This window comes from Lycorma delicatula, chromosome 1 (assembly GCF_047948215.1).
Source record: "Lycorma delicatula isolate Av1 chromosome 1, ASM4794821v1, whole genome shotgun sequence".
Taxonomy (NCBI): Eukaryota; Metazoa; Arthropoda; class Insecta; order Hemiptera; family Fulgoridae; genus Lycorma; species Lycorma delicatula.
The window spans coordinates 328,926,764-328,943,766 of NC_134455.1; the positions used below are offsets into that span (position 1 = coordinate 328,926,764).

At 32.4% G+C, this 17,003-nt stretch overlaps 1 protein-coding gene across 1 annotated transcript in view; it reads right to left on the minus strand.

The window, feature by feature from the left end:
* LOC142317880 (uncharacterized) overlaps positions 1 to 17,003 on the minus strand; it is a 154,014-nt gene that overhangs the window by 106,177 nt on the left and 30,834 nt on the right. Inside the window, exons 5-7 of the mRNA XM_075354425.1 lie at positions 16,105 to 16,192; positions 13,293 to 14,311; positions 1,661 to 1,787 (exon numbers count right to left, since the gene is read on the minus strand). Coding sequence (XP_075210540.1) covers positions 1,661 to 1,787; positions 13,293 to 14,311; positions 16,105 to 16,192 — 1,234 coding nt within the window. The remainder of the gene's footprint in view (positions 1 to 1,660; positions 1,788 to 13,292; positions 14,312 to 16,104; positions 16,193 to 17,003) is intronic.

A 17,003-nucleotide genomic window follows, 5' to 3' on the forward strand; every position in this document is an offset into this window, starting at 1 on the left:
GGCTACGAATTCACCCAGTTCCTGTCTGAACATGGATGTTTTCGGGACTATCTGTACAGAATGGGCAGATGCCATACAAATCGCTGTCACGATTGCGGCGGACTGGATTCAGCAGAGTATGTAGTGTTTTTTGTCCTAGATGGCGCAACTTGCGAATAGTGCTCGAGGATCAGGGTGTGGAAGGGGCCAACAATGTAATCGAGGTAATGCTCAGCGATAGCAAGTGGGAGTGTGTCTCGACTACGATCACATCAATGATAGGAGAGAAGGCCAATGAAGAGAGGCGGCGGCAGGTTGAGTAGATGCGAAAATCTATGGAGACTTGGAGTTCGATGACGCGTGATCAAGGGAGGCCAGCTTCTGGGGGTGGGCTGCGGGGTCTCCTCGGAATCGTCGCTCGTCGATCGCCCCTTGGGGACGCCTTCCGGTCACACGGATTCGGATAGTAGAGTGCCTGGGTGATCATGCAGGGGCTGTACATACCGTATGGCTTAGATCAAGCCCCTGCATGATAGGAGGGGAGGTTTTTTAGCGGGTGAGAGCCCCGCACTGCCGTCAGTGCGGGCCTGACGGCGGCTGGCAGAGCTTTTTCCTCCCCCTACGGAAAGAAAAAAAAATAACTACAAAAATAATAATAGTGAATAACAACCACAACAATAATAATAATCAATAAAATACATACTAAATAGTAAAATAAGGACAGGATTTATTTAAAGGTAGTTAAATCATAAAAACCAGAATACAGTCCAATTGATTAAAGACATTATAATGACCGGTAATATTAACACCTAATATTACATTAATAACAAGATAATATAAGACCAGTCTATGGTACATACAATTCCATTTGCTGCAAATACCTTTCCTGTTTGTAATAGAACTACCCTAACAATACATGAATGAATTTAATACTTTGTCACTTTCACTTATTATCTAGCAATAATTCACCGAACAAATTCCTACATTCACCCACTGTCCACACTGGAATGCTTGTGACGTCACTTCAATCGCATCTAACACAAACTGCAGCACTACGCTTATACTCGCTTCGTACTCCGCGTTTAATACTTATTTTTCCCTGCATTCTTATATTCCCTGATGTGCAACATTCGTTAACTGGTGAAGCGTAAGAATTTTCCCATAATTCCATAAATTTGTAAACGCCCTTACATTTTCCCATAAATCCCTACTCGAGTACTTTAAACCTTGTCTCGAACAACAACTGTTGTAGGTATGCCATTGACAGTATTACAAAGAACGATTGTTAAACGGACCTGTTAGCCTAAGAAAAATACTCCTGGATTCCTTTCATTGTTACTTTCTCATATCTTTTTCTTAATTGGAAGGAATCCGTTACTCAGATCCGTTATGCTGGTCCTGTTACAATACTATTAATACTTGAGCAACCTATTAATCTGTTTCTAATATCACGATAAATTAAAATCTAGTTTCAAAAAGTCTGTACAGAAATTGTGATTGCTTGAAAAACGTTAGCTAACTGGATTAATACTGTATTTTTAATTTGTACGAATTCAGAGGCTTAATTACATTCTGTTTAATGTAAGAACAGTACTGAATTTGAGTTGTATCGTTGACTTAACAGAAAAAATATACACAGCCTGGTTTGTTTGGCATTATTTTATTAAGAATTAGTTTAAACAAGAGATGCTTCACCAGAAATTGCGGGAAAACACAATTTTTCTCCTTTTCTTGGTGTATGCAACAGAGCAACACTATTTTCGTTAGTATATTTCAACCGATATCGTACAGTATTATCATTTGATAAGCTAAAACAAAAACACGAATAAAATTTTAACATAATTTTATATACTCTACTTCTTCTATATCAACTCACTTTCTTCAATCGATATTTACACCAAATTAATATAATCAATACCCATAAATCACACACATATGCATGCACGCGCGCGACAACATACATAAGTATCATTATTTTAGTTTTTTGGACAGATCCACAAAACATTTAGAAGTACAATAATCTGGGCGATAATTTAATCGATAAAATAACTTTCCGGTTTCAGCGAAAGCTGTATTTTTACTTTTTATTAACATCAGTAAAAATATTGACATCATTTTCAACATCCAAACCTTTTTAACTCGTTGCTGTTGGTACATGAGTAATATTACAAATTCAAATCGGCTTAAATGCGATTTTTTCTGCAACGATCTTTCAGATTTTTATAAAATTTGTGTTTTAAGGTTACATTTTCTAACCTCTATTGATTATTCACTTGACAACTACTTCTTACATGTATAACTTCTCTAGCTAGTATTTCTTACAAAGGGATTTTTTCCCGAGAAAGCTGTAGCTTTATTGAATATTTTTATTTGTTGAATAAATAAGAAGGCTAATACATATTTCAGATAGTTTTTCTTAAGTTTTGTAAGTTAAAAGGCTTTAGTGATTCTATCTCACTTCAAGCATACTATTTTAATTCTTTGTCTTCAGTTTGTTGTTTAGTTTGTCGATCTGCTCATTACATTTCCAATACTTTTTGTTTGTGCTTTTCTAAATACTTTACTGTCCGTTTGGTTGTCTTCACATTTTATTCAGAGCATACGTTTGTAAATCGCCGCTAAAATCTATATGTCACAAGTAATGTACCACAAAATAGTATTTCTTTTTTAATAGATGTCTGCTAACATACAAGCTTTGTGGAATTCCACAAATAATTTAATCTCATCGCCCTTATGTGTTCCTGAGACTAATAGATTTGGTAATACTTATCTGAGAATGTTTTTTTTTTCAAGTGAGTTGTTTCTAAATTATACTCGAAGCGTACAATCATTTAATATATTAGGCCTTTCACTAGCAAAAAATAGATAAACGAAAAAAGACATAAAGATCATATCCAGAATATAAATGTGAAATTTCAGAGTGCTTTTTAACCAGAATTTTTCTTTAAAGAAAATATGATGTAGAGTAAACGAGAAGAAACTTAATCGTTAGAAGATATTAGCTATTCATTAAGAAAATTACAGTTCATTTACTACAGAATGATGATTAAATACGAAAAGACTGACAATGAATTCTTCAAGAAATACCGGAAAAAAGTACAATTTCATTAATAAATTACTTGAAAGTGTCAAGAATTATTAGTTATTTCGTAATAAATAACGTACTTGTATGTTGTACTGCGTGGGGTAAGTAATGATTTTTTAGATAGCGTTTTTCTAAGACCTGTATTAGGCTCAAGATTTTCAGTGAAAAACTGATTAATAATAATAAAGCTAATTTAAAAAGGCTCGTTTTATTCAGCAACGTACTGTTTTTAAACATTAACAAAACAAAGAATTTGATTATCTGCCAGCAGATAGCGTATTTGCACAATATTAAAATAAATTTAAACTGAAAATAAAAGTTTCGTCGCTTGAGATTGGAGTGTTTCATTTATGTAGAGATTTTCATTAAAAAAAAACGAATTTTTTATTTTTCTTGCAGCCGTGGTCTTGCGTCATAAAAAATTTAAATGTTAGTTAATTATTAGACATTTAAAAATTCTGTGCAAAATTATATTATAATTTTACATTGAATTTTAATTAAAATGAAATAATATATATGATCAAAGTAATTTCTCCACCCGGTATACCATAGTATTACTCATCCATTGTCATAAGAAATTATTATTATTATTATTACTCATCCATTGTCATAAGAAATTATTATTTAAATACATAATTAAATATTTAATTTGATATTTTTAAATAATTACTAATTATTTAAAAATAATTAGTGTTGACTTCTGTGTTTCAGTAGTAATTGATAATCTTTAATAAATTCAGAATTTGAGAAATATATATCCTTGTTTTGATATTTTGGATAACATATTCTCTAAGCAGAATTTTGTAATGTAGATTCTTATGATTATAGAGAAGATAATTTAAGCAACAATTTTTTAGCAGCAGTTACCTGATTTTCTCTGTTTACACATTTGTTTTTAACTTATTTATGATACTAAATTTAATGCCACATTTTCTTAAGTGCCTTATTTGTTAATAAAGGAAGATCTAAATGATTATCCTATGATTTTATGTAATATATTAGACTGTTTGTACCAAGTTTTAGTAACTTGGATAATTTGCTTAGCGTGTCTGAAAAAAATGTAATGAATCATTTTCAAAATGATTTTATTTCTTGAATCCATACAAAGATTTTTCCATAATAATCTTAGAGCCTTCAGCAATGAACGTGTTCATTATTTTCAATGTATTTTGACCTTTGAAAAATAATACCACAGGGCAAACAAATCAGTACCTGATTACTGCTTGACATTAATAGTTTTTCTGTGAAGTATATGAAGTATCAACATTTAGTTTTTAAATGATAGAAAATACATTTATGAGTATGTTAATGTTTAACTTTAAGGTCCTTTGTTACATAAAAATCATACTTGATGTAACAAGAATAATGACCTGGATTAATGATATTTCATTATAATTGCAAATTTCAAGGAATGATTGATTGAATTGAAACTTCTAGGGAACATCAGTTGAATCTAGGGTACAATCATATTCAACAATTTTCTCTTAAGTTACATAACTAATCTTAAGTTAACTTTACTAATCTGCATAATACATTTATTTTTTTCTTTTTAATTAAGTTGATTATCTCTGTGGGAATTTCATCTAAGCCCAGAGCTTTGTGGCATTTTGCTATTTTTACTGGGTATTTTACCTCTTCTTTTGTTACATTTGGATCCATATCTCTGTCTGTATCTCCATCTATTGTTTCTTGTTGCCTTATACCTTTGAATAATTCTTCAGCAGTGGCGTCTCGCGTATAGACAATTTGGAACTGCAGCATTTCCTGTTTCTACTTGATATTATCGCTAACATTTAATATAATGAGTCCCTCTTTCTTTAATTCTTTCTTTATACTTATACAATATATAATCCTTAAGCTTAATGTCAGTAGTCATCCGCCAGTTTATGAAAAAGATTTTTAAAAAATCTTTGTATGGGACTGTGCGCTTCACAGTTCCAGCGGCGTGGTGTTTGGCTATTGTGTGCATGCGCTATAGGAATCTGTACGCGAGGCTGCGAGGGAGAGAGCACTATCGCTTCCGCAATGCCGACCCTGGCGTGCTGGCGTGGAAGATAGTTTTTTTTTACTCCGCGTGTGCATGGAACGTTACTTGCTCGTTCTCTTTTCTAGTTTAGTCGGTGGAAGGAATATGAAAGTGGTTTTGTTGTTTTTTCAGTAGTGATCAGAAGATGGTGGAAAGCAAATGCACTTTGATCACCAAATCTCTGCAAAAACACGCAGGGAGGGCGAAAGAGAGAAAGTAATTAGTAAAAATTAATTATGTATTTGTTTCTGTGTACATAGAAATTTAAATTAAGCACCATTGGACTATAGTGTTTTTAAGCGGACATTTTATTAAGTTATCGAATAATACTAAAAAATATTATCTGTATTGATATTTTATTATTTATTTGGTTAAACCGTAAAAAGTGACATTTTCGAGTACCGCGGTTCATCAAATAGAAGAAAAAACGTTGTCTGAAAAAATTTGATGTATTTTTTGAAAATATTCTTTATTACAAATCTAATTGAACTGAAATACAATGTTTTTATGGTTATTTCTTAATTTTTCCCCCATTTTCATTTCACTTTTAGGTTAGGTCATGTTTAGAACCGCAAACAGTTCGTTGACTTCGCCGTGCCGTCTAGTTCTTCGGACTTTTACCGGCGAAGTTCTAATGAAAAATATGTAACCATGGTTTTTACCAAATTTTTATTTACAATTATAAACTAATCCGATCGTAGGAGTAAAACTAATAATATTAATAGTAAACTATATTTTTCCCATGTTTCATCTTGAGGTTTACTACCCGGTAAACACAATAAGTGTTAATGTATATTCTATCTGCATAAGTGTGTACACCATAAAATTTACAGTTTTATAATGCAGAACAAAACTCTCGCACAAATAATATAATATTCATGAATTTCATCTTCACTTAAGTTCACTGTTTCAGCACTACTTCCAGTATTCAGTTGGATAATCAATCTGTCAGTTAACTTCAATATTCACGTTAGATTCTTTACTTAAAATGCCATTTTAAATTTCAATAACATGCAAGGAAAATTTTGACCTCATGTCAGCAACTGGAGAAGCAAACCGATTCTTCATCGAAACTAATCGGCTCCTTCCCCTGATATGTTATTTTTGATCTCCCAACTAATTTTCTTATTAATTTTTCCTAATGAGCTCAATCGGGTTCAAGTCTGGCTGATAAGGAGACAGTCTAAGAACAGAATAACTATTATTATAAAATGCAGTCAAGAAGAAAGTTATAAATTGCTTTGAAACTTATATAAACCAAAATAACTCTGTCAATTAATCATTGATTTTTCGAAAGAAATATTCCTATTTTAGTCACTCTTGCATTTCTACTTTACTCCTTGAAACAGTTGAAATTTTTTCCTCTTAAAACACAATGTATGATTTGTTGTTAAATACTAGTTTTCTGTTTGGTTACACGATTTTAATAAGTTTTTACAGAACCGATTTTTTAAAGTTCCAATTATATTCTCATTATAGTCGTTTATTTTTGGTCTAATGGTCTATGATAATTAGGCATAAGGAACAAATACGTCTTTTTCCGCATAAGTAAGTTACGATAGCTATTTCATTTCTGGAAAATTGCATATGAATTTTGTCATTGCTTCCATTCTCCTATGATTTTTTGGTTGAGTGAAAAATTAAAACAATACATTCAGCCATATAAATTATACGACAATATGTTCTCTCTCAAGTAATAATTTTCTATTATTGTTGACGCTACCATTTAAATTGTAAGTTATTTAATGAAAGTCCTTAAATTATTAAATGTTGTTTTAGGTCAGTATAGGCAAGTTTTAATTGGAGTATTGAGACTTGATTGCCCCTTTTTATCTGAAAATATACCTTCAGCTTCCTTTTTTATGCGTGTTATTACACTGATGAACGTAGGGATACATTTACTACAACGAAATTGAACTTGTTGCAATGAAATAACGTAATTTTCGTTTGATTTTTTATATTTATTAACAATTATTTCTTCTTCTGCAAATTTTACCCTATTATAAATAATTTCTTCGTAGATTGTACGTAGAAATTCAGTAGATACTTGATTCTGTAAGAACCAGGAATATCACTATTATAATGGGAGAGTTTAATGCAAGGAATTAAAAAGAGAAGGAAGAAGATACTATATGCGATTTCAGGCTAGGAATAAGGTTGAGGTAGGACATAAGTTGATACATTTTTATTAAGAACATAACTGTTAATTTTGGAATTCATTTAAAGAAAGTAATGAAGTAAAAAATATGGGCAAAAATTACAATGTTCACATATAAAGGACGTTACAATAAAGGGCCAATTAGTAAAGAGAATTAATGATGAATGAAATAAGACAAGCAGATCCGAATAGATATTCAACAAAAATGAGAATCCTTTGAAAATACATTATTGATTCGGAAAAAGTTCTATCAGGTTCAGGAAGAAATAGAAAGAGAGTTATTACGTAACAGGAAGAAATAATTATTGATTGATGAGATATTGTACTAATGGAGATCGCAAAAGCTAACAAAAGTAGTGATGGCAACATATATAAATACGGTTTATACGAAAAGAAATAAGAAAGGAAACACGTGAAGCAAAGAGAGATGGCGTGGAGGCAGATGTGCGAAAGGAGATGAATTACAAAAAAACATATTGATATTTTAATTTTCTCAAAAATATTATTGTGCTATCAGGTATAAAAGTTCCATGAAGAAGTAATACAGTATTACAAAGTAATAAAATAATTCCTGACATTAAGGTGGATTTTTTTTTCGTCGGAAGTGTGAAAATTTGTCTAAACCAAACGCCCAGTAACCCGTACGTACTGGGTGTGTGGGGTTCACCGCCTACTGCAGTGGGACCCACTAAAAAAACCATTCCCTCACGCAACGTGGTACTGAAACTGACGTAAAGACTCAATCTCAAAACCACGTCCGTCACAGGCACACCTCACATTCATACGAATATTTACACATCACATTCACACTATATTTTTACAATTCAATACGTACTCTATACACGTGGACTCTTCGTAACCCCGCACAGCTATGCCGGCCTCAGACGGCGGGAACGCATCCTACGGAAGCCATTGGTGATGACAATGCCGAGGCACCCCTGCCACCGGCCCCCGAAGGCTGCCTCCCAGTGCCGTCCTCAACCGACATCCTTGCTGTCCTCCTCACGTTCTTTCTCCAGTAGCTTCTGGTGAAGCACTCTTCTAAACCACTAAGCACACATGGTCCAACTTTTACCGGATGAGAGCATCAACTTCATGACTCTCCCGGGGCGAGTCCAAACCGTAATATGGCAATTCTTTCTTCCACCTTGGACACACGAAAAAGTTCACAACGTCTCCGTTTCTTCGCAATACTGACATTGATTCATACGCCTCATTCCAATCCTGCAGAGGCAAACTCCAAACGACCCGTGACCAGTTAGCCACTGTGCCGTCCAGAGTCCACCTCCCCATGTGGTCTATTGATCCACGCAGCTACCTCTGGGATCAAAATATAGCTCCAATGTCCTTCTTTTTAATTCCTCCACCTCTCCTGCCATTCAGTAAACATGCGGCACCTCGCCGCCTCTTTGCCTTCTGTGGTTCTATCCCTTGTTTCCTTGGCCACGAGGTCCAAGGTGGCATTCTTGCCACCACTAGGGGGGAATTAAAAAGGAATTAAGGGGGAATTAAAAAGATGGAAAGAACATACTATAGTGATAGTACTAGGTAGCGTACAAAAACTTGATAATTATTTGAAGTAATAAAATTTAAAAGAAAATATACTACAGCTTTTTTTAATAGTAAATGCTCTCATTTAAGTGAAAGTACTGAAGAAGAAACAATTTTTTTTATTTTCCATAACTTAATTAAAAAAAAAAGTATTAGTTTACAAGAAATTATAGCTGCTAATAAAACACAAAAAAACACGAACAGTAGGAAAATGTTGCAAATGTGGCAACACAGATTTGTTACATAAAAGATAAATAAATTCGATCGGTAAAATTGTTCTATAATTAGAACTATTTGAACTAATTGATGGAGAAATAAAAAAAAGTTTATTTAATAATTGTATAAAGTGTCCACAGATACGATAAAAATCGAGGGTTTCACTTACAAAGTAATAAGTGCAATACTACATTGCGGATCTTCGATTCGTGAAGGTCATTATACTAGTTTTATTAAAAAAGGAAAAATATTCTATGAAGTGAATGATATGACTCTCAACAAAAAATTGTTGATTGCAATTATTGATTTGTTTGTTCTAGAAAGGCAATAAATTGTAATAATAAATCCATAAGATAACAATCAGTAACTCATAAAGAAGATAAAAGAATATTCTAACAAAATGCAGTGATATCCACAAAAAAAAAATTACAATGAAATTGTAACTCGTATGGTAAGTGTCTCGCAGGTATTATTTATTCCGCTCAAAAAACAAAAATTTCTGTAATATAAATAAAACTGTTTTTAACAAAATGATACCGGTATCAAAAAAGATAAGACATTAGATTTCTATTATCAAAATCTGTTATTAATTTAGAATTAAAAAAAAAATACATATTAAATATATGTAACAGACAATAGATATACAATAATAGATAATAAACAATGTTTAAGCGTTCCATATAATAAGCAAAAAATAGAAACATTTGTTACAAAACTCTTACCGGCCCGATTGCATTTGTATGTAATACATATCGCATTTACAGAAATAATCAATTCTTATGATCGTTGTTTAATAAACGAAATCGGGCCTAAGACTTTTGTGACAAATGTTTCTATTTTTTCCTTAATATATGGAACATTTAAACATTGTTTATTATCTATTATTGTATATCTATTGTTTATTACGTATATTTAATATGTATTTTTTTTAAACAAAATTCTAGATTAATAACAGATTTTGATAATAGAAATGTAGCGTCTTACCTTTTTTGATTTTGATTTTAATTCTCACAAGAAATGATTAACCAGCACATTATTTAAAAACAGTAGTCCTAGTGGAGCCTGTTATTATATGATCATTACGGTAAGTTTTCTTCTGCGCAGCCGTTAATTCAGCAAATTAAAAAAATATTTTTTTAATTCCACCTCATTCCGGTAAAAATTACGGTTATTTAGTTACTATATTCTATTATTTAGCATATAAAAATAAAACACACTATTTCTAGTTCTTAAAACTAATTTTAGGCTGAAATAACTAATACTTGCCTAATAACTGGAAAACCGTTGATCTAAAAAGTCCAATTAAGTCGACAGCAGCGTTACTAAATTAGTTAGAACTTGATAGTACATATATTCAGATTTTTGTGCATGTTTACAGGGCGCAAAGTTTACAAAAATTATGAAACAATAAAAAAAGGTGTATATTTTAGTTTTTCTGCTGTGTTGTGAAGGGAAACTTTCAGACAAGCAATGAAATCGCACAGATAACAAAAACATAATTGGAAAATAAAATAGTCACTCTCGAGTTTTAAGAGTTTTTATAAATCAAGTTATTAAGTTTTTAACTCACCGATTAAAATATAACACCATTTGTATATATCACAAAATTAACAAATAAATTTCATGTAACGTTTATTATTCAATCCCTAATGTAACGTACTACGCTCATCCGCACTTTCAGATCGCCTAGTTCGTTTCACCAGTCGCTTTGAAGTTCTTCCCTCACAATTACCTAAGTCACATCTAGTTGCTGCCACAACATCTTAATTAATCGTTTCGATATATAAATGAAAATTTTATTCCTCAATTAGCAGTCAGTCACCTGTCGCTAAACCATTCCAGCACAGGTCTTTTCCTCTGTCAATATTCTCAGTAATTTAAATTCCGGCAGCTTCAATATAGGGAAGGTACAATGACATCGAGTATTTAGTAGAACAGGTCAGATTCACTTGTAACAGCTATAATTTTTCGTACGTTCTAATAATTCTAATATCATCTCCTCAAAGTACCGTCGACCGCTTGACAGGTAAGTTCGTCTACTCATCGGGTTGGTCTAGTGGTGAACTTGTCATCGCAAGTCAGTTGATTTTGAAGTCGAGAAAGTTGTAAGGTTGAAATCATAGTAAACGCACTACTAGGGAATCCTACTTTTATACGGATTTGAATACTAGATCGTAGATACCGGTGTTCTTTGGTGGTTGGGTTTTAAGTAACCACACATCTCAGGAACGGTCGACCTGAGACTGTACAAGACTACACTTCATTTGTATTCATACATATCATTCTCGTTCATCCTCTGAAGTAATACTTTACAGTGGTTCTGGAGGCTAAATAGAAAAAGAAAGGTAAGTTCGTTTCATGATCGTGATTTAGATATGCGAATGACAAAAGAACTTATGTTATTCACGTTCGAAATCAAAAATGAAAATATACTAACCAATAATTTTTTTTTTCTTGGTTGTTTGTGAGCGAAAAACGCTTGGGCGTTATCATCGCCCATACCATTAATCATAAGAACCTCCTTTCCTCTTCATGTTTTTTTAAAAATTTTTTATTCTTTTTCATTGATATCAGATTAATTGTTTGCTTTTGCCGAACAGACCAAGTTACCAATTTCTGTGAATCATGATCAATGAGTATTTCAGTGGAAACCAATCATATTGAAATATCACGAGATTGTTTGAGAGTGGTAATATATAAAATGAATTACTTATTTAAAGAGTTCCTACTTCCTTTATTCGATCTTCCTTTTTTTGATAATGCATTTATTAACTACATATAGATAAACAGCGCGGGATCATTCTGAAAATTGTTATTTTGAAAGGGTTAACAGATACAAGCAATGAAATCATTTTGCAGTATATTTAATTGAAATTCTGAAATATTGTATAATTTGATATTAGGCAAAACAGCTTAGTGTCCTTAAAAATTTTATTGTTTCATACTATAATAGATTATTTTTTAAATTAGAGTTCAAAATTATACGAGCAGAAAATGTACGACAATATATTAGAAGAGAAAATTGGCCGATTGCGGAATCTGGATTACTTAGTGCCACACTCAATAATCTACATCATATCTGAATCAAATTTAGTTTAGGAGTTTACCGGAGGTAAAGAAGGGATTAAAATAATTTTTTTCTGTTTATTAATTGTAAGAATGAGCGGACGGAGAAATAAATTTTAACTGCGATAAAATTATCTTCCTCTTTTATTATACAAATTAAACGTAAATAAAGACGTAAACAAAACGTAAATTTATAAAGTTAGATTTTATGTTTCTAATTCTATCGTTACACATTTGCTAATATTTCTTCTATAAATTGTGAATATACAACTTGGTGGAATATATTCTTATTTTTATGGATTTGGGAATAAAATTTCTATTATTAAGTGAAATAATAACTCAGAAAATATGTATTACATCCTACATAGGTGAGCGTTATCTTAAATATTCATCTAATAATGTGCAATCTTTGCAAGTGTAGATTATAGCTTTTTCTTTAATTTTTAAGGCTGTAGATCTGACCTGAAAATTTTTGATCAAAAATATTTACATATATTCGTTCTGAAGTATTTTCCGTTAAAAGAATAAGTATTTTAGGTAAACTTTTTGAGTAAAACGTTAATATTAAATTTAGTTTTAAAACTTCATAATTCTAGTAATTTAAATAAAGTTTATTTTTTTATAAAATGCTTAAGTTATATTCAAAATAAACAGGAGCCATTGAAATGCATCGTCACTGAAAACCTTTTACAAGGATAATAACAAATATTATTTTTGAGTCACACACATACCCTGTTAATTGTTGAGAGTATTATGAAATAGTTTTTATGAAGCTTCTCATTTTAATATATTACGTGTGTAGGCGTAAATTATAATTACATTATTACTATTGCATTATAATAAATTAGTATGTATTATAAATACTTCGATATTTTTTTATAATAATGTAGACACAAAATGTCAAATGCAACAATAAACGTTAAAATATAAGAAATGTTCATTGTTAAATTATCACTGGTTCTGATTTCTGTAATTATCTTCAAATAAAATAAAATGTATAATTTTAAATATTTTTTTTAGTTATAAATGAAGACTAAACATGAAGTATGTTGTAATAAAATGATGAATCAGGGCAACTTGTTAAATAAAAATAACACAATCATTTATAAATTTTAAATAAGTATAAAAAATTTATTTTAATAAAATATTGAGCGTCAGTGCATGTTGTTTATTTACAATTTTGGTGATCAAAAGTTTCTTATTCTATTTACCAGGGATGGGCGTATGCCTTGGCTTTGGCTTCGTGAACAGCAGCAAGATGAGCGGCTTTGGCGTGAGCTACCTCAGGAGTGTCAGTCACTGGTACAGGCACGTAAGAGGCGGCGTGATGAGCTGCGTAAGGGTAGGCTGCGTAGGCCGGATAGGCGGCGTGAGCTGCTGCGTGGGCGGCGACTCCGACGCGGGCTTTGGCTTCGTTGACGGCGGCGAAGTGGGCTGCCTTAGCGGCTGCTACTTCAGGAGTGTCGTGTCCTGGAAGAGGGGCGACGGCGTGAGCTACAGCCGGAACGTGAGCGTATGGAGCGTAAGCTGGGGTGTACGGGTAAGCCGAATAAGATGGTGTCGGGTAGTGGTGAGTTACTGAAGAGTAGGCGAATCCTCTTGGTGCAGCATAACCGTACGGGTAGGCGCCGTAGGCGTGGGGGATGCTCCTCTTGCTGCGCCATGAGTGAAGGAGAGCCTTGGTGTCGTGGACGGCCTGGATGTGTGCGGCTTTAGCAACGGTCACTTCGGGAGTTTCAACTCCTGGAATGTATCCGGCAGCGTAAACAACTGGGGCGGCGTGAAGAGCATGGGCGGCGTAAACAGCTGGGACAGCCGGAGCAACGGAAAGAGCAGGGGCGGCGTAGACAGCTGGGACAGCCGGAGCAACGGCGAGAGCAGGTGCGACTTTGACGACTGGAGCGATTGGAGCTGCTGGGATAACCGGTGCTGGTACTGGTGCTGGTACTGGAGCAGCGGGAGCGGTCGGGAGGTTAGTGGCGGCTACATTGAACCCGTGGTGTGGGTCGGCAACGTAACTTGCGCTCTGTACGAGTCCGTTTCCGTCGACGTAAGAGTAACCTCCTCTGACGACTCCGTCGGCGGTCTTAGTTTCTGTCTTTGAGGATGGACCACCGGCATAACTGTAGGTGTATTGACCTAGCTCGTCTTGAGCATGGTACTGGGTGGAAACTGATGCATGAGGGATTGATCCTCGAGCAAGGGCGATTACAGCCAATAACACTGACACCTGAAATGAAAATAGAAAGCTTTAATTACTAAATCCTTTAATGTGTAACCATAATGTTTATTAATGAATAACAAATAAATCCCAATAACAGACTTAAGAATAATATGAGCTCAATTCCATTTATTTTTATTACTTTTTACCTTACATTGCCATTAGAAAAAAACAAAAATGATGATTCGTTGAATACTTTATAATTTACACAAAGCTTAATTAACATTTTTTAACTGTATTTGGCTTCCATTTTACCAAGGATTTCTGCGATTAATTTGGAAGGATTTGGCGGGATCATTGTGAACATTGACATCACTGAGATATTTATATGATGAGAGTGCCACACGTGATAATTAACTATAAATAGTTTGTCCATACCTTTTTTTATTTTAGATTCAAATTTACAAGTCTAACAAATTTATTGTCAATGTATTCAGTTTCTTTGCTATTTTACTGAATGGAAACTTATGCTCTGAATAGAGAAATACTAGAAATAGAGATCTAAAAAAAGTTAAACTGTTAAAATCTAATCTAATACTGTTAAGCCGTACTCAAAGAAATAAGCATCTATCTACGTATTACTTACAGGGACATGACGTACTGTACAACTGCGATTCCGGATATCATAAGCATATATTACCAATGATGACAACGAGTGGAAAACACTATTGAATGGGATTGCTTCAGAACAATTTTCTGACGTAGTTGCATTGTTACAAAATCAAGAGAATTAATTTTTCATAAAACATTTTAATAGAATGCAACATTACTAAAGAAAAATAATTCCACCCTTATAGATATTGTTGGGAGTAAATATATGTAAAGAAATTTGTTGAAAATTTCGCGTGGTATTATTTTTCTCTTTAACATTTTTGACATAATAAGTAAACAGAAAATAATAAACGAGAAAATAATAGTATACCATTTTTCCTCTTGAAAATTCCCCGTTGTGAGTTCAAAAATTGTTTTAGTAAAATTGTTGTTTGTTACGTATCGCTAATTTTCCTATTATTTTTGTATAAAATACAAAATTAGCAAAAATTGAAAGAAAAGTAGTTTTTAAATTAGAGGGGTATCAATATCGGGAATATTTTTGACATGCTATCTACATATCCAGCCTAGCGAATATTTCAACATATTCCTCCACTTCAAACTATAATATTTCAACGTATCCTATTTTCAGCGAATCTCAGAAAATACTTTAACATACAAATTATAAGCCCCAGAAAGATTTCCCTTAAAGCCTGATAAATTAAATAAAATAATTTTGAACAAAGGCGCAGCTATTAGATACAAGACCTGATGTATTTTGCTGCAGTTTCTTATTAACTAAATTTTTTTTAAAGCCACGTAAATCAAAATAAGAAATTTCAACACAGGGGGTTTTTATATACGGAATTTTAACAAGAAAATGTTAATATTGTTAAGAAATAAACTAATCTATAAAACACTTAATGCAGTATACGAAATTGGTTTATATTATTTTTTAATTTGTTTCTTGTTTTACTAATCATCAACGTAAACAAATTCTTACTCTAATTATTTGAGTTGCCATGATTTTTATTTATTTGAACATGATAATGTATAATGCTTTCAATGAAAATAGAAAATGGAAATCCTGTTGTTACAACAATTAATCTCTAAGTCCCTTGGAAAAGATATTTCCTTACATTTTTATACTTAACGTAATAAAAATTTGTTATCCAGTATTTTAAGGCAAATTACATTTTATAGCAAAATATATAATATATTATATACGTGTAACTAACAATAAATTTCACATAATAATTAAATTCTTTTACGTAATTAGCAATAACATGGATTTTAATGTGTCTATATGTGTATAACCCTATTTCTATCTGTTGCGAAGTACGTGTTTTATCATCTATACTTCAAACCAATAATTAATAAATTATTTTGAAGGTTTGTGTATGAATTCAAAAATATAGTAAAAAAATAATGTATTTCTAGAAGAATCGTTAGTTTAACTATGTTTGTTGTAAAATCAAATATATATTTATAAAATTAATACTCACATGCGACAACATCTTGGTAGTTGCTAACCTCCTGAGCGTGTAGCTAGGACTGTTGTGAATAGTAGCGGTGGCTTGCTTCTTATATAGGTAGTTTACACCGGTAGTTTAGGGAAGCCGTTGTTTTAGTATCGTATCATAATTATTAGATGTTAATACAGAATCCTTTTTTCGCATCGATCGACCTTGAGGGGTAAGTGATGGGTGTGGTGGGGTGTTTGTACGCTATGTACTTGCGTAGTCATTAGTAAGCACGCTCAATCTGTCGGAAGACTAGGTCAGTTTAGGCTGCTAATAACCTTCGCGTAACGTTAATCGCTAGTGGGCACTAGTCGGTAAAAAATTTTCTGATACCGAGAAAATTTAATGCAAACAACTTTTATTGTATAACTGATGTTATAAAAATTATTTTTATTAAGCTAATTTTACCGCTATTAACTTGTGTTTATACAGTGGGAATTTTCGCGACGTTTACTGTTATAAAAATTATCGAACTGAAAATGTAGGAATTATTTTTTTGGATTATAGTCTACCATCCTGTATTTAATCATACTTTTTCTAAGAAAATTGACGATGAACATAATTTATGATTTTTGAAATGATTAAAATTGTAATTATTAATTCAGAATGATATACGTAAAAAAATGTATTTTTTTGAAATGGAATCT